General features: G+C 44.4%; 2 protein-coding genes across 2 annotated transcripts in view; both read right to left on the bottom strand.

The window, feature by feature from the left end:
• Window positions 1-2,208: 2,208 nt before the first annotated feature.
• foxl3 (forkhead box L3) lies at window positions 2,209-5,337 on the bottom strand. Its single transcript, XM_012814615.3, has 3 exons — window positions 5,068-5,337; window positions 4,534-4,702; window positions 2,209-4,202 (listed from the first exon to the last, which is right to left on the bottom strand). Exons 1-3 carry the CDS (start codon window positions 5,172-5,174, stop codon window positions 3,795-3,797), a joined length of 684 nt encoding a protein of 227 aa, XP_012670069.1. The 5' UTR covers window positions 5,175-5,337; the 3' UTR covers window positions 2,209-3,794.
• A 1,899-nt stretch (window positions 5,338-7,236) lies between these two features.
• Window positions 7,237-22,485, bottom strand: part of fam20cb (FAM20C golgi associated secretory pathway kinase b) — a 38,996-nt gene continuing 23,747 nt past the window's right edge. The window contains exons 4-10 of the mRNA XM_012814458.3: window positions 16,749-16,841; window positions 13,323-13,438; window positions 12,499-12,679; window positions 11,284-11,393; window positions 10,929-11,010; window positions 10,730-10,789; window positions 7,237-10,256 (exon numbers count right to left, since the gene is read on the bottom strand). Of these exons, the coding sequence (XP_012669912.2) occupies window positions 9,959-10,256; window positions 10,730-10,789; window positions 10,929-11,010; window positions 11,284-11,393; window positions 12,499-12,679; window positions 13,323-13,438; window positions 16,749-16,841 (940 nt within the window). The 3' untranslated portion in view covers window positions 7,237-9,958. The remainder of the gene's footprint in view (window positions 10,257-10,729; window positions 10,790-10,928; window positions 11,011-11,283; window positions 11,394-12,498; window positions 12,680-13,322; window positions 13,439-16,748; window positions 16,842-22,485) is intronic.

Genomic DNA, 22,485 nt, shown 5'->3' with positions numbered 1-22,485 from the left:
GATATTCTTGGAATTACAAGGAGGCCTGCACTCTGGGAACGGAGCGGTCTTAGGGGGCAGTAGGGGACAATTAGTTCCTTAAGGTAGTTTGGAGCCAGGTCATTTAGGGCTTTGTATGTTAGCAGGAGTACTTTGAAATCAATTCTACTTTTGACAGGGAGCCAATGCAGAGAGGCAAGTACAGGTGAGATGTGCTCATATTTTTTAGTTCTGGTGAGTGTACGGGCAGCAGCCACTAGAGTCACAGACATCACTATCAGCACAACTCCATTCAGGTTTTACAGCAGTAGTCAGCCAGCAAAACCATTTACTCCCTGGAAGTCTCCTGACAGCTGCTGTGTTAAACAGAAAATGCCACTTCCCTCATCATTCTGGGCCTGTTTAAAAAGCTGCCATGTTTGTTTTGTTTGTTTCCTCATTCGTCCTCACGGTGGTCGCCTCTCACTCTTCTCTGTCTCCTCAAGTCATTTTGTAAAAAGCCTGTCCCGGCTCTCCTGCAAGGCACATCCACACAGTCTAGCGGCTACAAGAGAAAAGCTAAATAAATGTGAGTCTTATTTAATATAAACAAGTCTCCAGTGCTGCTGAATGACAGCAGGCAGTGCTGCCCATATTTATTTGTATTTGTATAAAAAGCATTGCACAAACTAAGTGCTGCACCCATCTAAACCAACACCTATTCGACAATAATTAAATTCGTTTAAAAACACAAATGTAAAATTCCAAATCTGCGTACCCTGAGTAAAATTGAGCTGCGTTGCTGAGCTTGTTATTCTAACATCAATATCCCTGAATGTGTTAGTTGTGTTGGTTAATATTAATGCTTGTCTCTGGATATCTCACACCTACCTATGCCTCTCTTAAACAATCACACCTTAAGGAAGTGATGCTTTATAATCAAGACCAGAGAAAATACATACCCTCTCAATAAGTAAACACACTTAGTGTATTTTAAAAAGCAAATGTTTATCATAAGATTCATCTTGGTCATCATTCAGCAATTATGTTCCGGCAAGAATCCAATTACAAAGTACAAACACTTTTGGATCAAATTAGCACTATGTGTTTACGATATGGGCTATATTGGCGTTGCACACCACTGATTTCTCAATTTCCTTCCCCAACGCTGCTGCCTCTTAGCCGTAAGCCTCTAATCTCAGCCTTGCAACTCTACGACTCCATCACCAGTCAACGTAATCAGCCACAGCAAAACATTATTTAGAAAAGGCAATACAGTTAATAATTGTTACAGTAAATAATGCTCGATTATAATACATTTGCACACACACACACGCCCTCTCTTCATACACGCATATACATGTATAAAATAAAAATATTATTAAAGAAAAACATCAAAGTTTTCTGAAAGGCAAAGCACCCGGCTGACTCCATGTGAGAAACAGTTTGCATTATGCCTGGCCTGTTCCACACTAGACTCTGTGTCCCAGTGCGTTTTTCACAGCCTGAGCCTTGGAGCACTTTATGCTAAGTTAATTTACCCAAATATATCCACGGCACAGCCCACCACATCACCGGCTCTGTTAATAGAAACCTGCTGATCCATAACAGCTCTGGTGCTAGACGTTCGCTGGGGGGCAGTGTGATATTACCAGTGATATCAATGATCGATCAGAGGATTTGCAAGCCGGCATAAGGCCGTTTAATTATAATTGCGTCGGGAGAGGTGTTGTCGTGGCAGCGGGATTTGAATAAGGTCACATCTCCGGCTCACCTTGCAAGTGTAACGCTATATTAAATGCCACTCATGTTAAGTGCGTTGAAAACCTCTCCTGATGTAGTCACACCATAATATAAAGGTTAAATTGTAAAATGTCCCTTCACGAGTACAAAAGCAAGCGATGATTGATACACCTGGAAAAGGAAATAAATGTTAACAGGACTCCTTTCTGTGAACTCCAGCCTTTATGAGAGGATTATATTTTAATGGAGTGTTTGCATCAAATTTGGAAGGTCTGGGTTCCAAGCAAACTGAAAAGGTCAATAAGATAGATTATAGAGACTTGTGAAAGGTTGGACTGGATTGATTTTCAATATGTTAATTGTCACTGATTTGGACTATTTGATGCATGCAGTTTGTGCCATTTCCCAGGCGTTTTCCTTAGTGTTCAACCAATATTTATCACCTGACAATTACAGTCACTTATGATACCAAATGTTTTACAGTCAAAGAATCCGCAATTGTGGCTATTTTTTTATACTGAAACAGTGTTCATTTATTTGAATTCTGATTGTTTTGACCACACATGCCAAACACTCACAATTATCTGCTCTTAAACCAATTTTGCCCCAACATTGGTCTTTGGTACATACATCGTTTCAAACAACTGTTTATAATACAACAAATACACACTTCCTTTACAAATGTGATGCCGTAACTGAACATTCAGTTGTATCAACTTTTCATTGCAGAACCACCCAATTCCACATCTAAATCCTCTAGGAACAAGACCACAGTGTTACCTAGCTTTATTTTTGACATAACTTATTTAAATAAATCACCAATATTTAATGCGCATCAGAACAGTTTGGCCTACTCATAAGCTGTAAACATCATGGTGTTTGGAGATAAGCCCTGGTGTAAACATAAACATGGTGGTTATTCAACTTATTATTTTTTCCTTCTTGGCAGACATAACTACACTACTATCAGTGTTTCATAATACAAGGTGTTTTTTTTTAAGGAACTGCAATAACACATCTCCAAGACAAATGTCCAGACTCTGAAAGAAACACCCAGGAGACACTACAGAGCCTAGCTGAAAATAAAGCTGGCTGCATTGCATAATGTGGCTGTTATTTGACAAAACTCATAAAACGGAATGAAAACAACATGTCTCATATTCCCTATCATTGTCATTGAAAATAACAATGTCTCATATCATATCCCTCCATTTTACAAAGTAATTTTCTGTTTCCACTGAAGTCTTTCTGTGTATATAAGACCCACTGTCCTGACTTAAACCGTTTTATCTTTGAGCATGTTAATAAATTTGTCACCATTCTGTATTTTAGTAAATTTAGTAGATCTGTGATGATACCAATGACAACATATTGATGACTACATACATACATATTGTATGAACATGTTTAACTACCTTGTTTAAGAATGAATAGATCCCGTAGACTGCTTTGGGCTTTAGTCGGTGAGATAAACATTTAGGACTTTTGGGACAAAATAGAGCTTTGCCCTGATGCTGGACACAGTGATACTTCTGATAGTAACCATGTTCTTCTGATGGTGAACATGGTGAGATGACATGAATGAAACTATGCTCCCGGACTGGTCTTTAACCACACTATCAGTAAAACATTAGTTAACTATGCTCCAGGACTGGTCTTTAACCACACTGTAGGGTAAAACATTAGTTAACTATGCTCCAGGACTGGTCTTTAACCACACTGTAGGGTAAAACATTAGTTAACTATGCTCCAGGACTGCTCTTTAACCACACTGTAGGGTAAAACATTAGTTAACTATGCTCCAGGACTGCTCTTTAACCACACTATCAGTAAAAGAATGTGTCTGTCTTACCCTATTACATTAATGACTGCGGTCTATATGTGGTCAATTGGGCGACCACCCACACTAACAGCACTAATAGCTTCAGCACAGCATGGGAACATATATGTTTTCTCACAGGATATAGTCTCTATATGTCTACTGTACATCTCTACAGTGTTTACCGTAACACAAGTCTGTGCACTCCCACATCTGATTTTGTTTCCTCAGATTTGTCTTGCTAAAGAGATGAATATCCAGACATGGGGGACAGTCACAGGGTCCAGAAGTGCAAGTTGAGATGCTGGGGCTCCAAGAGCGATATGGAGGGTCCGGCAGCCCCGCCGTGAGGGGGTCTGAACCCTGGGTGGGGGTCTGGGGTGGAGAGGATGTAGTCGATGCTGAACTTGATCTCTGGTTCAGGCTTGCTCAGTGCCGGGTTGAGCTGGCCTGATCTGTCACAGGGGGCAGAGGGGCAGAAGGGCTCGGAGTCCCGGGGCCGAGGGGCATCCGCGGCGGCGGCAAAGGCGTTAGTCGGCTCGCGGAAGCCCACCTTGAGGTTGCGACGGCGGCGGCGACGGCGGAAGTTCCCGTTCTCAAAGAGGTCCAGCATGGACTCGCAGCCCGAGGCAAAGGTCCAGAAGTTTCCCTTTCCCTTTTCGTTGCCTTCTGTGCGGGGTACCTGTGCAGCAACAAAGCACAAAATTACAACTGAGAAATGTAGTGTATGTATGTGCATTGTAGAAGTATTAATACTTTTAGGATATAAAAAATTATATAATAGTTGGTTTTATTGGATTGAATGACTTAGTCTGAAGCTCTGGAGGTCCATTCCTTATTGGTTAATCCAGTGAAAAAAGTAATGAAAACATGATAAATATGCTGCTGTAATCTGGTGACAAAAGGTGTGGGTTTTATATGGATAATGCAGGCAACACACATCAAATAGCTGTTGATATAATGATGAAGCACTCAGCATAGGTTGATAACCTGAAATGAGAAGGTGCCCTTGCCTTGATGAAGCAGCTGTTGAGAGACAGGTTGTGCCGGATGGAGTTTTGCCAGGCTCTCTGGTTGGACCTGTAGTAAGGGAACCTCTTCATAATGAACTCGTAGATTCCTGACAGAGTTACTCTGTTCTCGGGGCTCTGCTGGATGGCCATGGCTATAAGTGCAATGTAACTGGGGGCGAGGAGGAGCGGAGAACATACGGTTATGTTATTCCACACTGTCATGCGTTACGGGTCAGAAATGAAGCATTAATGGCAAAATAATGAAAAGATAAAACTAAATTATAATGTATGCAATATGTGACAAAAATGGTTTAAAACAAAAACATCTAAACTTCAACACTGATGTGTTTAAATATGTAAAATATGTAGAATATGTAAAAATGTAAATATGAATTCAAAATATTCATGTTAAATTGTGTAAAGTGCAATGGATCATTATAGGACAAAACTGAGAAAAACATCAAGAAGACATGAAATAAAAACTTCAGAAAGCCCATAATGAAACACAGCAAGCATACAATGAAAATAATTTACCTGTAGGCAGGTCTGCATATTTTTTTCTCCTCATCAGAGCTACATGGGGGGTAGCCATCTCCATCATAATTAAAACAATTATATGGATACTGTGAATTATCAAACATAATTTAGTTGCCAGAGCGACACCGTTGGGAACTGTCTCCTTCAATTAGAATTTAGTAGGAAGAAAAAGTCGCTTTGACAAACACCAGTGACGCCCTTGTGTTGAATAAGAACGCCAGCCAACCTCTCGCTGGAGAGGAATGAAGTCCACCTCCCGCAGCTGATCACTAGCTTTGGGAAACACCCAGCTTTGCTCACCGGTAGTTGGTCAAGCGCTGATAACGGGACTTGGCCAGCTCCCGTGAACATCTGAACTTGGGGCGTGATCAAACAGGGTCATACGCACTCTTTGATTGTGGGTGGTCCAGTTCTATTTGAGACCGTCTTACCGGGACTATTTGTTTTGTTATGCTTCTTTTTATAGCCCGAATCTAGCAAACAACAATTAAACAAAGAATCAAACATTAACAAACATAGGACGCGCGTATCTTCACCAACTCTTTGAGCTGAGTTGTTTCTACTGCTCCCAAGACAAAGTTTTGTGCAGGAATTACAGAGCTTTCGGTCAACAACCCAAGTTAAGATGTAATCTATAATTCAGTATAATTGCCTATAAATTGTGTTTCCGTGACTAAAAGGGACTGATGTGTTCAAAAGAACTGCAACGGAGCATTGGAGGGAGTACTGTCAGGGAGCACTGGGCGATTCAAACAGCCTGCGGCATGGGGTCTCCGTGTGTGGCCTACGATCTAGCGGTGAGATTGCAGCAGTGGTCCTAGGTTGCTTTGGCGCGACATGAGCAATTAAAAAGCGTAGGGCTGCTTTCCTTTTTCCAGACCATTGCTCGTAACTCAATGACTGCCACTGTTTTGTCTGCCCAAAATGTGATTTCGAATGTTGAGTTTAATATGGCCAGCATTGCGCACAGCGGCCTCTGAATAGCAGACTTTACATGACCCTGATTTAATTTGAGTCTAAACAATAAACACAAACTGCAAAGAGCTTTAGATTTATGGACAGGGAATGGTGGCCTAAAAGGTAATATTTCGATCCTGAACAATTATGTAATCTTACAGGCTGCTTACATTTCATAGAGTTGGTTGTTTAAAGGTGTGCTATCACTTATTGATTGATATCTGAAATTGTGTGTGTTGCTGGTCTCCACAATTGAAACATACCCACGAGGACAGCTGTGTATTCTTAGCAGAGGCGAAGTGCGCCCAGACTAGCTTTGGATCTGATAAGGTCTGGAGAACCTTGGTGCGTTCCCATGACGCGGTTTCCTTTGCCGGACTGTCTGCGGCTTCCATGATTACGGTAGTTTGGTTTAAGGTCCCTGTCCCCTCAGATGTTAACCACAAATGCACTTCCGTCCTTCACGATTGGGAGACATTATTTATTCGTGCCTCGGAACAGATGCCGCGGGCAGTAGAGGCTATGAAAAGGTCATGGAAACAGAAAATATCCATCAGGATGTTGAATTCCAAACATGTCATATAAACATAAGATAATTGTCTTATCTCCAAAATAAAGATCACAAGATCTGGACTGTATTGTAAGAAAAAGAAGATTTTTGTTATCTCAGTACACATTATACCCATCAGAAATCCAAACAGAAATACATTACTTCAAGAAAAAGGTTTCTGGTGATATGTATTGCTGTACAGGGTTTACTTTAAACTGGTGTTGGATAAAGCTCTTCAATTTGTTTCAATAACTGAAAAAACAGTTTACTGCAGGTTACTGTAGTAAGCTACTTAAAAGGAATGAATATGTTACTCTTAAATGTGGTGAACTTAATGACTTCTAGAAAATATGGCAGGCCTATGGTGGGCAAAAATCCATTATTTACACAGAACTGTCTCTAATCTAATCCATTAACTAGTGATGACTAATTTGATCACACCAAGTGACAGTATTTGATTGAAACCTTGGTTTTAACAGACTTAAAATGTCGGTGTTGGCAAGTAACTATGATGCATTCATATTTAAATAATTCTATACATTTATATAACATTTCATTTAGGTATAAATGTAATCCTATGGTGTGAACTGTTATTCTCAACAGCTTTAACTGAACATGTCCTAGATAGAGTGACAGAAAAAGAGTAGACAGTTTAGAAATTTGTTCTGCCCATTTTGTTTTATTGCACTTTTACCATGTAGCAAAAACAAAACAAAAAAAATCTCCACAGAAACAACACATAAAGGTAGAGAAGCAAATGGCTGCCAAAATAGTCCATGATGTTGTCAAAGTATTCTGAATAATAAACACAGTTGTGAAAAGTCAGGAAACAGAAAATGTAGGTTGTGTTCTTGGCTAAAAGTGCCCCCAAGATGGGCAAACCCACCCCATCCCCAAAAAATGTAACACCTAACCCCAGTATAGCGTTCACCATGTTTTCATTTTTTTCGTTGTTTTCTTAAAATCACCTTTAACCCAAAAACATTCAAGTATTCCTATCATTGCACAGGCACTGGATTCACATACCTACATATGTATTCAGCAGTACTGAAATGTGTTCACTAGAATAGCGCTCTCTACTATTAAAATGATATCGCCACCGGATATCATTATGAATATCTGTACATCATAGTTATCTTAAGAAACAACTTAGAAAAAAGATCTTTTTTAAAGTCATCAACTGTATTTTATACTGCAAATGAATTACATTTTGTAATGGAAAAAGCCTATGGTATAATATGGAGAAGCAATGTCCGTAGCGGTGTGGTGAACCTTGCAGAACTGACGTGAGTGCGAGCATAACCAACATAATATGATTCTGAATGAGTATAAAGCTATGCGGCCACCAGATTTGCATGAGTGGACTTAAGACTGTATTGTCTTGGAATGAAAATCTTCTGTGCAAATATGCTAAAACAAAGCCATGAAAAAGAAAAAGTAAGACTGTTTAAATAAACTGTTGAGTATGAGTATGATAAAACTGTTTTTCATTTAAGCTGTACAAACTGACTGAGAGGATGTGACTGAAATATATGACTTTCAACAAATCTTTGTGGTTATAATTCCATTTTTTAACCAGAGGTCTACAAAAGTCAAAGTAACTGTACACAAACATAACAGCATGTTATTCTATGATCTGGGATACAGGCTACTAATCCATCATAGCACATTTTGGTCGGAAGCAGGAAAAAGCTCAGATGACTTGGGTTTACAACTGACAGTGGCTTACTCGCTTACATATGTGTAGTGAGAGCTGACCTGTTTTGTCTTTGACTTAAAGCAAATTTTCCATGTCACAAAGGAAGGTTTATGACTGAGGTTGTCCTTTGAGATTAGACTGTAGTGTTTATGAAGTCTTCATAACTACAGATGTTTTACTGAGGCACATGATTAAAAACAAAAAAAAACATAATCTCTTTTGGAATAACATCAAAGAACGTTTGTCCTCCTATTAAGAGCCTCTCAAGTCTCATTGAAAATCTGACTCTTAAATCCTGTGGTCACACCACATACAGACACCGTAATAAAAAAAAAAAAATGGCACTGGTTGTAGCCATGTGACAACACTAATCTATCCATTTATCACAACCAGTTCTAGAGTACAATTGCAATGTTTCCTGTGACCAAAATATTACTTAATTGTTTCTGCTGTTGGCCTGTTTTACCATGAGGAAATCCATGGCACGGCTGGAATTCCACTAATTTACCCTGTAAAATCATTTAGCATTAAAGTGATCCCACATGACATGGCATTTCACAAACATACATTGGGCTAAACCTTTCCCTCTGAAATGGGAGTTGAGCATTGTTGAGGAGGACCAAGAGTAGATTGAAACGAATCCTTGATATGGTATCAAGCACACCTCCATGTAGATCTGTGACCATCGGTTTTAAGAGCCTCTTCTGCCTGTACTACTAGGTACAGTCCTTTCGATCGTCAGGGACCCATGTCACCGTGTTAACAACCCTCTCAACAAACACAAGCCTTTGGTACTCTTATACTGGTGTTAAAACAATGAAAGCAATTCTGTCCCGAGATGTGATGCCGAACTGGTGATCCAACCACCTAAATGAGTTCTCACATTGAACTGTGAACTTTGGGGTGGATATTGTTAGAGTAAATACGAGAAACCTTTAAATCCAGCTAGTATTGGACGGCAGAATCCAAACAGGCACTGAACCTCTACCTGCAGAGACTGCACATAGACAACCGTTCTGTTGAGTTGATTTGTTGACCCCCCCCCCAAGAAAAAATAAATCATAAGGCTTATCAGGCCATCTTGAAATAAAAGTGTCAATCGTTTTTTTTTCTTTCTTTGAAATAATAAATATGACACTTAATAAATACAATTCTAGAGAAAGGAATATTTGGTGCACGTCTGTATGGACATGTCGGAGCAAACCTGCGCTCCAATCAAAGCTCTTTTAAATTAGAAAAACAACAACAACAACAACAACAAAAATATCAACAAGAGAAGAAGTGTCTTGCTCTCTCCACATGTCAAGTGTGAAGACGACGAATTTCAGGAATATTGACGACTCCATCCAAAATACTCCCTTTCGCTTTTTGCAACTGCCAGTGTGTGTGTGTGTGTGTGTGTGTGTGTGTGTGTGTGTGTGTGTGTGTCCAACCCATGAACACATTTACACACACACACACAAACAAACACAGGCAGTTGAGGAATGCATGACCGAGTCTTATGGAATTCACTGAATTCAAAACAAACACAATAAACAAGGTTCGCCCCAGAACAAAGAAGCGTCTTTACTTTCGCTAGTCCACAAACAACCCCCATCTCGCCTCCACGTCGGCATCCGCATTGGGGGGGACTAAAGACCCGCCGTCCTGCAGAAGCAGTCCGTCTCGTCCCACCGGGTCTACTACCTCCTCTGCGTGGTGGTGGGCGCGAGGGGAGCGGCGGCAGCGGCAGCAGCGCCCGCCGCGGTCTGGGCCGTGCTGCTCAGGTCGTCCTCCACCACGCTGGCGTAGCCCTCCTTCTCCACGCAGTCGGAGAGCACCTGCAGCACCAGGCGCAGGCGGCGGTCCATGGCCTCCAGGTGCGGCCGGATGAGGATGGGCACCAGGCGGTCCTGCTGCAGGGACTCCTCCATCAGCGTGCTCAGCTTGAGCTCCTCCTTGGCCAGCAGCTGGAGGCGCAGGTGCGTCGACTTCTTCACCCTGAGGAGGAGCACAGGAGCACAGGAGCACAGGAGCACCGTCATCACACAGACGCTTTTTCAAAAGGAAGCACATCATCATTATAATAATAATAATAATAATAACAACAACAATACTCTATACCACATATGCCGTGTTATCCAAGTCAGGCTTTTGAAACTGATCTCAAATGCATTCACTACATGAATAAGTATGAATGAATATGTGAGCTAAAAGACATAGAGATGGGACCCAACCCAAACCCTTTTAAGCTCTTAAAGCACTTGTTTACTTACTGCTGCAAGAGACTGTTCAAACACAAAATCAGTAACTACAACAATAAAACAACATCTCATTCACTCTTTGCTCAGACGAATAACAAAAAACAATGTAGATTTGACCAGTCTGTTACTGCTGAATGGAGCACGTATTTAGTGTGAACTATAACAGCATTAAGGTCCATTAAGGGTATTCAGCGGTGGTAAAGAGTTTACCTGCAACACTGACTCAAAGGCACCAGGATTGACACCTCATCATGGGAATGTTTCCCAAACCTGGGGAACACACACACACACACACAGAATAAAAAACCTACAATTAAAAATGTGTGTGAAAAAACCTGTCAATTAAAATGCCACCTAACACAGACAGTGTTGATAATAAGGAAAAATGGAAGGGCACACTGAAACTCACCCTCTTCCATTATCCAGGTGGATGATGAACGTCTCGTTCCCAAACTTCTCAAAGGTCTCATAGTGGTGGCGATCCATATTTCCTGAGGGAGAAGTGAAGTCATGAGTTTTACCATAACATTTAGCACAACAGACAGAAGACATACACATCACTGTATATAGCATAAATGTCACGTAGTTGTTTAGTCCACGCATTAAACTTCCATCTTTGTTAGCCTTGAAACAGACAGCAGTATACAAATATTCAGCAAGTACTTTCAGTAGTTTGGCTGATAATATTGTCGGTCTATGTAGAACAGGTAGATCAGGAGGTGTTTGATTGTTTTGTCCTGTGGGCACCGTGAGGATGGTCTTACCCATGAGGAAATCAAAGATGGTCATGTCCATGATGTCAAGCAGGCGTGTTCCACTGTCGTAGGGGGGAGTCTGCTTGACCTCCTCACAATAGTCTGGGTCTACTTCCCACCTGCACAACACACACACACAGAGATACACACAGACACACACAGACAGACACACACAGAGACACACACAAACAAACAGACACACACACACACACACACACACACACACACACACACACACACACACACACACACACACACACACACACACACACACACACACACACACACACACAAAGGGATGATTAAACACACTCTCAGCAATCACGGTTCAAGAGCAGCTACCATATCTAGTGGAATCTCCTCCCAAACCGATAATCACTGTTATTCTCCCCACTGAAAGGTGCATCATTACAGTGAATAGGACACATATTCTCACTTTCAGACGCCCTCCCACCACCAGGATCAAGAGGGGACGATTACATGAAATCTCGGTGTCATTGTGTGGTGACTCACAGGTTGACAATTTGGGTTGAAAAAAGCTCATTCATTGACTGAAATTCCTTCGCTCATTTTCTTCTATTCAGTGGAGAGCTGGCGCCCCCTGTGGTCAACATGTGGTCTCGTGGCTCTCGACACAAAACGCTGCCTCCTGCTGTTCCTGTTTGAGGCGTGCAGGAGGCAGAAGGCGGATCTGTTCCCACTGAGCACGCTCATAACCGGCCCAGATGGATCTGTTGCCCCTTCAGGGGGTCGACGTCAGTGTCACAGTGGGGGGGGGCGTGTGTGTGTGTGTGTGTGGGGGGGGGGCATGTGTGTGTTTGGGGGGGGGGGGGGCTCCCTAAACCATGAAGAGCCATCTGACGTGAGATGCTTCCGCTGACAACTATTTATCTGTGTCAAAGACATCTGCAGATGTCACACCCCCCCCTGTGGCTAATTAAGAGGTATGTGTTTGCGGGCGAGGAAGGCAATCCAAGAATCAGGTTTGCTCATCGAATGATTCAGTGGGACTGAAGTGTCAGATCAACCAAAATGACGTAAGCATAGCCAAATTGGTGATACTTTTAATTAAAAGCACATGCAAAAAGGAAGCAAAGAAAAGGATGCTAAATAATTAGCATAATAACAGAGCATCCTTATCTGCCTCACAATAATAAAACATTGGCTACAAAATTGGCAAAGGGTGAAAATGTTTAAATTGTGGAGTGTGGGTGTGAAGCTCACTCTGCTTTCTTGCGCTTGTGGTAGGAGCGTCTCCACGGGTTCCTCCAGGTCTTGCGCTTGGCCAGAGCCAGGTCAGGCAGGAAGGCGGCCAGCGAGCCCTCGATCTGGTCCGGCTTCCCACACAGAGCGTGCTCCGTGGAGCAGTAGTACGAGCACTCGCCATAGAAACACACATTATTGGCTGGAGACAAGGAGATATGAAAATACACCATTATCAACAGATCAATATGACAACTCCCACATCGTCTGTTTAACACACAGTATTCCTAAAGAGTCTCTCCTCTGGCATGACTGAGCAAGCTGGGGCCGGGATGTTAGTGCTGATTTTGTTTAGGCTTTCCCCCCCCTGAGGACAGGACTTAATCCGGCGTGAACAGATGTGAGTACAGCCATACGTTTGGGACGGGTGACTTCGGAAATCCTGACATCCGCATTAAGCCCAATTGCTGCTAAGAAGTGGGCCATGCTGTCGTTATTTCGCCTTTTCTCTTGAGAAATGCCAGCTGCCCTATTTAGAGCTGGATTTTAGAATGCCTCAAAAGCCATTTGTTTTTGACATTTGCTTTGAAATACTGGACTCCATGGAGGTCTATATGATAAGACATTTTGTGTTCATCATTCACTCCGTCAATGAAATGGAATTACGTGGCTTCCTTGTGAAACTGGGGACTCAATGTATGGGTGAATCTTTTCATGCAAGAGAAAACTTGGACAGCTGTATCAATATCGCCCTCTAGTGTTGACAAACTGAATTGGCTGAACTGATGTTTCAGTCCAGATTCTTTCCAGATGAAAACAGCGTTTTACCGCAGCTGGATCAATACCTGGGGATATGAAGAAGGTCCTCCAGAGCTTCTTGTCTCGTGTCACGTCCCTAATCTCCTTCGTCATGTTCACCAACCTTCCTGCCACTGGAGGAACTCGCCGGAAATCCAAGATTCTGTTCAAAAGGCAGAAGGCAGTGATTGTAGCTGAGAAAGAGAGAAAAAGAGTGTGTGTTTATGTGTGTGTGTGTGTGTGTGTGTGTGTGTGTGTGTGTGGGTGATGGCACTTGGCACAGAGCCAAAACACACGCTGTGGAGCACACATACAGCGGCACAATACAAACACAAGCCGCCTCTGTCGGCATTATAATGCCGATCTTTGGGGGAAACAAACGCACAGCTTATCACCAGTGGGTGGAGTCCAGGTCGCCCGATCCAATGAATCTCTCCCTGGCTGTCATGTGCTCAAATCAATCACAACTCATCTGGGACTCTCCTGGCAGATAATGACGGGAATAATTTCGACGTGACAAAATAATAACTGAATTACAATGCACCAGGAGGCCATTAGAGGACGATTAGGATTCCAGTGTTGTTCTCTGCCACTGTAACTCAAACTTCTCAGACAGACAGGAGGGAAACATCTACCACATCATTTGCTCGTGACATTTTAATTGTCATCTCACTCATCACCCTGACAGCCCAAATAAAAACACAGCGAGATAAAATTACGACGCCTTCCATCATATCAGCGATGTCTGAAGGTTGTCTATACAGGGCGCACACTAATAAACACTGTGATTACTCATTAATACCACACAGCCCACAGTTGCAGTTTTGAATGCACATATCTGTTTAGTGCATTGTGTTCTCAGACCTGCAGTGTGCTGGGGAGGGGGTGGGGGGGGGGGGGGGGGGGGGGTCTCTGCCTGTACTGATCCATGCGGCGGTTGGAAAGACCTAAGTGCGTGCTACCACTTGATTTTATGCATGTGTGGCACCGGGGCTGTGAGGCCTGCTGACACGGTTACTTTAAAAATTCATCCCTGGAAAACACCTAATGGAGAGGCCGGCAGCGGATGAAAGCCTAGGGGGAGACTAATTGCACTTGTCATGTAGACACATATGATGTGTGTGTGAGTGTGTGTGTGTGTGTGTGTGTGTGTGTGTGTGTGTGTGTGTGTGTGTGTGTGTGCGCGCGTGTGTGTGTGTGGACGGAGGGGAGTGTGTTTGTGTCCAAGCGTACTTCCTCCACCCACCTCACACGCGTACACACACACTCCCAGTCCTATATATAGACAGCAGCGCGGTTCAAAATGGGAGGATGGAAGAGTTTGTGACAGATATAAGAGCAAGCCTCGCCTTCCATTTCCTCTTTCACTCTCCCTCTCACCCTCCCTCTCACCCTCCCTCTCCCTCTCTCACTCTCTCCCTCTCACCCCCCCCCACCCCTCTCTCTCCACTTTCCCCACTCTCTCCCGCACCTCTCTGCCACCTCCATTTGCCAAACTCCCCCCGATCTCAGCAGCCCACATTTCCTTTGGTTTGATCAGCTTCCGCTGTCTAATCAGATAATTAATACCACAGCAAGTCATCAGGATCCGGTTTGGTGGAGAAATAAATAAATAACACACGAAAATGAATCACGGAGGAAGAGGAAAGAAGAGGGAAAAAAAACAGCCTGTAGAGAGAGAGAGAGAGAGAGAGAGAGAGAGAGAGAGAGAGAGGCTGTGGGCACATGGGATATTCAGCGATGGGACTTTAATTTATACCAGGAATAAAGCCAACGCTTTGCTGGCTAACCCAGACAGGCTTTATATTTAGCAGCACCGCAGTTTTCTTCTCCGGCCCTCGGTTTCCTCCCGGCCCACCACTCGCATGCCTGTGTGCAGCCAGTGGGTATTACCCCGGGCCAGATGTGCTGCAGCGCCCCGGCCCACGGCAGGGCAGGGCACGGCACGGCCACTGCGTCCACCGCTGCCAGAGGCTCAATGCCGTTATTGTGTAACACGTGTGTTTATGGAAGAGGGCCTAGAGGGCCTGTGGGCGGCAGAGGAAAGGGTGGGTGTGTGTGTGTGTGTGTGTGTGTGTGTGTGTGTGTGTGTGTGTGTGTGTGTGTGTGTGTGTGTGTGTGTGTGTGTGTGTGTGTGTGTGTGTGTGTGTGATATATATATACATATATAGGTGTGAGGATGGGTGTATATATATATATAGGTTACCACAGCTCCTATACACCCATACACACACAGAGACACCCAGATACACACACACACACAGACACACAAATACACACACCTACTAAGGACAAGAATGATGACAGGCTCAATGAGAGATCAGAATATCTGACAAGCTATGATGACTGTGAGGGTTTTACAGTGAGGGTTTGTGAGAGACTGTAAAGCCTTTACATTAGTGTGAGCCTACATTAGAAAATCCCAGATGGGGAATCATAAAACCACAAATGACTTGACATAAATTCAAGCTTAAAATACAGAAGGGGAATGTATTGCCAGACTAAGCGGTTACTTGTCCTTTCAAAGAGTGAGAAGCTGTTTACAACGGAATGAGGAATCTTTTCTGTGTAGGCCTCGGGCGCATCAGGATAACGGTTGTGCGATTGCGTAGTGCAGCATCAAAGATCGCGAGTCAAGCCTTCGAGTCACACTGGCTGCCAATGCACACCAAGTATAAGAAACATGCATAATGAATAAGAAACTTAAATCATCTCTAATTCAACAGCTGAAAGACATGCATCATTGAGTACGAGAAGCAGATTACGTGCCACTAACATAAATCAAAAGGTATTACAGCGCACCCAGATATCGAAGCACTTGCGAGCTGCGACGCACCATCAAGTCTCATCATTTATAATTACATACATCACAAACTTCTCACCGTCTAATTATACCTCTGGTGTGTCTTTAAATAAAGCCTCACGGCAGCACATTCACTGATCCTCTCAGACACGCTTTCATTGTGTGCCTTTAAAGGTGCCTTAAACTTTCCCAAAACTCCCACCCCTGTGGGCAGTCCTAGTCTGCCGTTCTTGGCAACAGTCGGGGCAGCAGCGTTTCCCCGGCGTGGCTTCATTCGGCGTGAGTCACGGCCCGTGCGTATTTACGCCACATAGATCTTTTATGACAAGGCATCGCGTTGAGTCCCCCCGTGTTTAAATTAAGAATGAGACATGCTTTCGGGGGCTGGATCCAGACGGACATAAACAACATCAGCCTCCCACTTAAACACACACACACATACGTCTTGGAACACATTGGACAGTGTACATTTATGTGAGTGTCTATGCATGTCTATGCTAAAAATACATTGAACAGCTTTAATACAGAAGAAAGCAGACGTACATGCGTAGACACAGACATAGACACACACACAGACACACAGATACACACAGACACAGACAGACACAGACACACACACACACACACACACACACACCATCCCTCCCTGGTTTTGGCACTGGTCTCTTACCTGTCCAGATGGTAGGCGGCTATCTCAGCGTTGTGCCTCTCAAAGTCTGAGAAGTAGAAGAAGTCAGGGGGGGTTTCCTGCTCCCGGGTTTGCCTGCAGGCAGAGAGGGTAAGTCTCCATTAGCACACGGCCATTAGCACCTGCCACCAGCACGCATACACTCTAACTATGGGCCTCTGTACACCTAATTACCATTAACACTATACTGCCATACTGCCTCACTACCCAATACAGTGCACATGGTGTTGCTTACAGTGTGAGTGTACATTAGTGAGATTGCGGCAGCAGTAATGTTCTTCTTAAGGTTTATTATTTATGTCCTATTCCACTTTCAGAATATATTGCCGGATGTCAACTGGTGACCTACATCAAACAATGACCTGATTGAATAAGTCAATTAAAAATGAATATTTAAACATATTTCTGTAAATTTAAATTCATGCGGACACAAAAATGGACGCTTCTGGCCTTTGACCCATGTCTCACGTTTCGAACTACATTACAAGTCCAAACACAAACTGTACGGATGAGTGACTGCTGTTTTGCAGTGTGGCTCACTACGCACACAGATTTCAAACTTCAAGCACACTATGTTTTGTTGCAATCACGGACTCATTGAGCACAACACTAAAGCACAAAAGCTAATCAAAACATTCCACTGCTATGCGTAGCTCAGAGCCTGACTTTACCAGTTTACCATGAGCTGTGCCTATAGTTAAGAGAGATAATTATTCCAAAGGATTTTTAGGATTTCCCTTTAATAAGCAATAAGATTGTATACTATAAGTGGATAAAAGTCAAACAATAACAGTTTAGGCTTAAATTGGCATTTTAGGTTTAAATCGGTTAAGAAAACAGACCATGCTGTTACACTTAATAAAAAAAAAAATACTTGTTTGAAATAGCACAATAAAATATGTATAATTTTTTTTAAACTGTGTTTAATTTCAACACATACTCATAACACTTAATAGTTCTGCATAGTTCTCTGACATAGCTCTCTGCTGCATGCAAATTTGTCCTTTGAAGTAATTATCATCACAGTGAACTTGTGCCTTTTTCCTGAATGGATGGTTTCTGTGCATCGTGTGGCACAATTGTTAATGCAAGGCTCATGCAGGTATTTTTAATACAAAGCGAACATGAGGCAGTCTGACCCGTGCCTTGTCCAACAGGGGGTTGTGTGTGTGTGTGAGTGTGTGTGAGTGTGTGTGTGTGTGTGTGTGTGTGTGTGTGTGTGTGTGTGTGTGTGTGTGTGTGTGTGTGTGTGTGTGTGTGTGTGTGTGTGTGTGTGTGTTTTCCGGTGAAAATGCACCTCTGGTTATCACTGCAATTCAGGTCTCTTACAGAGTTGCATAATGTTGTGTTTCCTCCATCCTTGCTCCTTACTTTAGACCAAAGGGGCCTAATGCCTCAGTGCACAAACCCCAGTTAAAGCCACACAGAGCCCAGCTTAGAGGCTGAGAGAGAGAGAGAGAGAGAGAGAGAGAGAGAGAGAGAATGAGTGTGTGAGAGAGAGAGAGAGAGAGAGAGAGAGAAAGAGAGAGAGAGAGAGCATGATGCATGGTGGAGAGGAGGGGAGGGAGGGAGGGACGGAGGGAGGGAAGGAGAGAGAAAGAGACAGACTGTGCAGACACCTATTTCTGGAGGCATTCAATGCACATTCCTTCATAAGTCCTGACTCTTAAGAAAAGAGGTTGAGAGTATGAGGCTTGAAATATGCACATACAAAACCAGATTCTATTTTCTGATTCGAGCTCTTCCTCTTCCATACATACATACATACATACAAAAAGCAGGATATGACTTGGAGAACTTACGGTGAATAACGCCACACCGTATAATTTGAAAAGTATAGGAAGTCTTCTCTCCACAGAAAAACAACTGCACCACAGACACGTCTCCATGCAGAGCGTTCCCAGAATATATATCACCCACTCTGCAGATCCACAACCTATAGATGCACATCAGGTGAGAAACCTTGAGATCCTCTAGCCAAACTGATAAAACAAACATGGCCTGACAGGCAAAACACTGTGAGTTTCCCTGTATGGGTAACGATGCATGTGTGTGCATGCATTTGTCTCTCTCTGTGTGTGTGTGTGTGTGTGTGTGAGAAAGAGAAAAAAAAAGAAAAGAAAAAAGAGCAGCCGCTAAGATTGTTGTCCAACAAGCGATGACTTCATACATTCCATGCGGCGGTTCCAATAGATGCTGGACTAGATTTCAGTGGATTCCTTTCTCTGAACCAGGGCCCTTCAAACGGCCAGTGAACCACAGTGTGGCGTGAACCGGAGATCACATAGAGCATCGCCTCCTGCCCCTATCTCAGGAATTTTGTAATAAGACTCCCCTCTATCTCCACCTATGTGTGTGTGTGTGTTTTATATTGGCACTCAATTGGTATCTCACCCTTCCTGACACTGAAGTTAATAAAACTGTACTGTTCAGGATTGTGGTGTGGAAAAGGAGCAGGCAAATGTCTTCAGGTTGTGTTTGCTTTTGCCGTTAGGCTACATCACCAAATGACGGCCACAAATGGCACGCATGGCAAAAGATAAGTAGTAAATAAATAAAATCCAAAATCTCACCAAAGCCACCCACACAGTACCCAGTCACCCTGGTTGCCGGCTGCCCTTGTTCACCAGTTCTGACTCTGTGGGGGAAGATGCCCGAGCCCACCATTAAAGAGCACGTTGCCGAGCGACTGCCAGCACTTCTCTCCTCTCCAACTCCGCATTCTTCTCTCCCTCCTCTTCCTCCCCCCCCTTCCATCTCCCGGTGAGGCACAGATCCTATCAGCTCCTCTCATCTCTCAAGAGTGCCTTTCTCTGTCTTTCTTTTATAATGCTTTTTCTTTTCTTTACTTTTTTTTTTCTCTCTCTTTCTCTCTCTCTCTCTCGCTCTCTCTCTGCTGATGACTCAAATGGAAACAGATTTTTTTTCCTCTCTCTTTCTTCTCTTGTGTCTTTTCTTTGCCATGGGGAAGGTTGTGTTTGGTTAAATGACAATACACTCCAGACCAGCAGATGTCACCGAGGTGAGCTGAGCTGAGCTTTGCATAATGGATGGTGCAGGGGGAGAGGCTCAAACCCTGTTACTGTTCAAACAGGTCCAGTCAATTACTCTCAACCACAAGCACATCCGCATCCAGCAGGCAGATGTGCACCAACACACATCTCACCACACACACACGAATCCTGCTAACCTTGGGCTGATGCCAGGCAGCCAGTGTGGTAAGAGTGTGTGTCTCCTCTACATGAGAGGACTTGCTGAGGTGGCTCTAAGCTGCTTATTTGACCCAGAGCTCAGCCCTGGCTACTACAGTATGCGGCCTGGTTAGTGCACGCTTTAGAAATGGCTGAGGACCCCCCCACCCCCACCCCCTCGAGCTTGTGATGGGTTTCTTTTCTGTCTCTCTCTCCCCATTATCTTCACACGCACACATCCCTATCCATCTCTCACTCTATCCCCTCGTCTCTCACACACTCCCCATCTCTGTCTCTTACCCTCATCCCTCTCCCCCCCCATCCACTCCCCACAGCTGGGGGGATTCCGTTGCTAAAGCGCTTCTGTCCGAGGGACAGAGAGTGAGACTCCGGCAGCCGTGTAATGACCATCGTCCCTCCCTCATAGCTGAATCGGCCCCGCAGGCCCTCAGCAGACATGGCGTTAAAAAAAATCTCTGCTCGCATTAGAGCTCGGATTAAATATGTTCTCTGGCCCAATCACGTCACGCCTGTCGTGTTGTGTCGCGTCGCCTGGACCCACTGGCGTGGCAGTAACAATCCAGCTCAGCGGTCTTCCCCACAGAGGCAGCGGTGCAAGAGGTCGAGCACGCACGCACGCTGAACCCAACACATCCGGTGCTTCGAGCCGAGTGGTCAGCTAATGTGCGCAGCGACAGCTGGACACCAGGTGTCGGTCTCCTGGATAATTCTGTCTGGCTGGAGGCAGGCTGGATCGCTAACAGCGTGACTTGCTCAACTTGTGCCTGCTCACTCCCGGGTAGGGCATAGGTCACTGACGATCGACCTCCATCTGACTCTGTTCTGGGCGTGCTGAACCAATGAGGGCCGGTTACAACCAGCCTCGGTCATCATGTCCGCTACCGATCTGCGCCGTGAGTTTCTTAACCGTCCTCTCCTTATTTTGCCTCGCGGGCTCCACTGAAGGGGCCTGTTGTGTGATGTGTGTCTTTCCGTTATGTTTGGCCAAACCAGGGCCACCATCCAGGTCTATGAGGAGGGAGCTGGTTGCTGATGCGGTTGGGCCACCAGATTTTGATCATGCTGCGTAGGCCCTTGTTTATGAAGGACTGGGTTTCCCTGCCAGATGAGATGGTTGTACGCCAGGTTTCAGCGCCGAAGAAGAGAACAGCTTTTCCGTCCTTACCACACACTCAAAATGGCAGCCACAAATACACCATACAAACACACACACACACACACACACACACACACACACACACACACACACACACACACACACACACACACACACACACACACACACAAACTCTCAGGACACTCTCTCCTCTCAAAAATACAACAGAACACCTGGCAGACGGATACTAGCTTACAGGGGGTGAAACAGGTGCAGCGTCGCAAATTAGTCAGAAAAAAACAGAAGGTCAAAACAACTCGACTGCTTGGGGCACATAACTGATATTGTCTCGAAGCAGATCGCTCCCAATTACTCTCCAGCACAAATATGGACATGTGTCCCACTTCCACACACAAAAAGCTTCGAGAGGCAAGTTACCTCTTTGACTTTCCCACATCCCCACCCGCCACTGTGGCCAGGGACATGAGGATACTCATTTTCTAGGGAAGACTACCCAGTAATTACGCCAAATGGGGGAACTACAGGGCCCTCTAACGTGTAAACAACGCAGTTAAGTCAATTAGCACCTTATAATTCAAAGTGATTCGCAAAATATGGGTTGGGTGAGGGAGGAGGCCGTCCGGGCCCTTCCTCCGCGGCTCTCCTCTCCGCTCGAGAGTTCCACAAGTTCCGGCCTCCACCGCCACCACAGAGAGGAGCTGTTCAACCACAGGCTAAATTTGGGCGGCCCCCACCGAGCCGCTTCCGCCTGGGCAGATCTTTTGACTCTGGGATCAGCCAATGGGCCATTGTTTGAAAGCCACTGGAGCATATGTACTTGACCTTTGTACTTGACCTTTGGAACTAATACTATCAGGAGGGGAGGGGGGGCTGTGTTGGGGCGCAAACATCTCAGAGAGCGAGTGGAGCACTGATGGGATGTTTGTGAAAAGGCCACAATGTTTTTTTTTTTTTTTCTTTTTCCTTTGCTAGCCTCCATCACTAACCACAGACACAAACAAATGAAGTAACGAACGCAAACATGCCCACGCTGAGAGGAAAAAAAGAGAGAGGGAGAGAGGGAGAGAGATATAGATCCGCAGATGGAGAGAAAGAGAAAGAGAGAGAGAGAGAGAGAGAGAGAGAGAGAGAGAGAGATGTTTGCCGTTTGAGCACTTCATCAAACGCAATCCATTGCACCGGTCGCCAGCGTCGGATAAACAAGCTCCACATTTTAAATCAGGAGCCAGGCCTGGTCCGGTGGAGCCATCTGACAACGATCAGGTGAAGGGACCTGTGAGGCCTCATCAAAACCCTCCTCTCTCTCCCTGCCTCCGCTCCCTCGCTCCTGCCATTACCACAGAAGCACCTCCGACGAGGCCCATTCTCAAGGTCAGCACCGTGTGATTGA

Source organism: Clupea harengus, chromosome 23 (assembly GCF_900700415.2).
Source record: "Clupea harengus chromosome 23, Ch_v2.0.2, whole genome shotgun sequence".
Classification (NCBI taxonomy): domain Eukaryota; kingdom Metazoa; phylum Chordata; class Actinopteri; order Clupeiformes; family Clupeidae; genus Clupea; species Clupea harengus.
This window is presented reverse-complemented; position numbering and strand designations above follow the sequence as displayed.

Coding starts and splice junctions, on each gene's coding strand:
- foxl3 (XM_012814615.3), bottom strand. CDS start 5,174: ATGTTTGATAATTCACAGTATCCATATAATTGTTTTAATTATGATGGA. Junction 4,703..5,067: donor ATATGCAGACCTGCCTACAG/GTAAATTATTTT, acceptor CCTCGCCCCCAG/TTACATTGCACTTATAGCCA. Junction 4,203..4,533: donor TCAACAGCTGCTTCATCAAG/GCAAGGGCACCT, acceptor GTTGCTGCACAG/GTACCCCGCACAGAAGGCAA.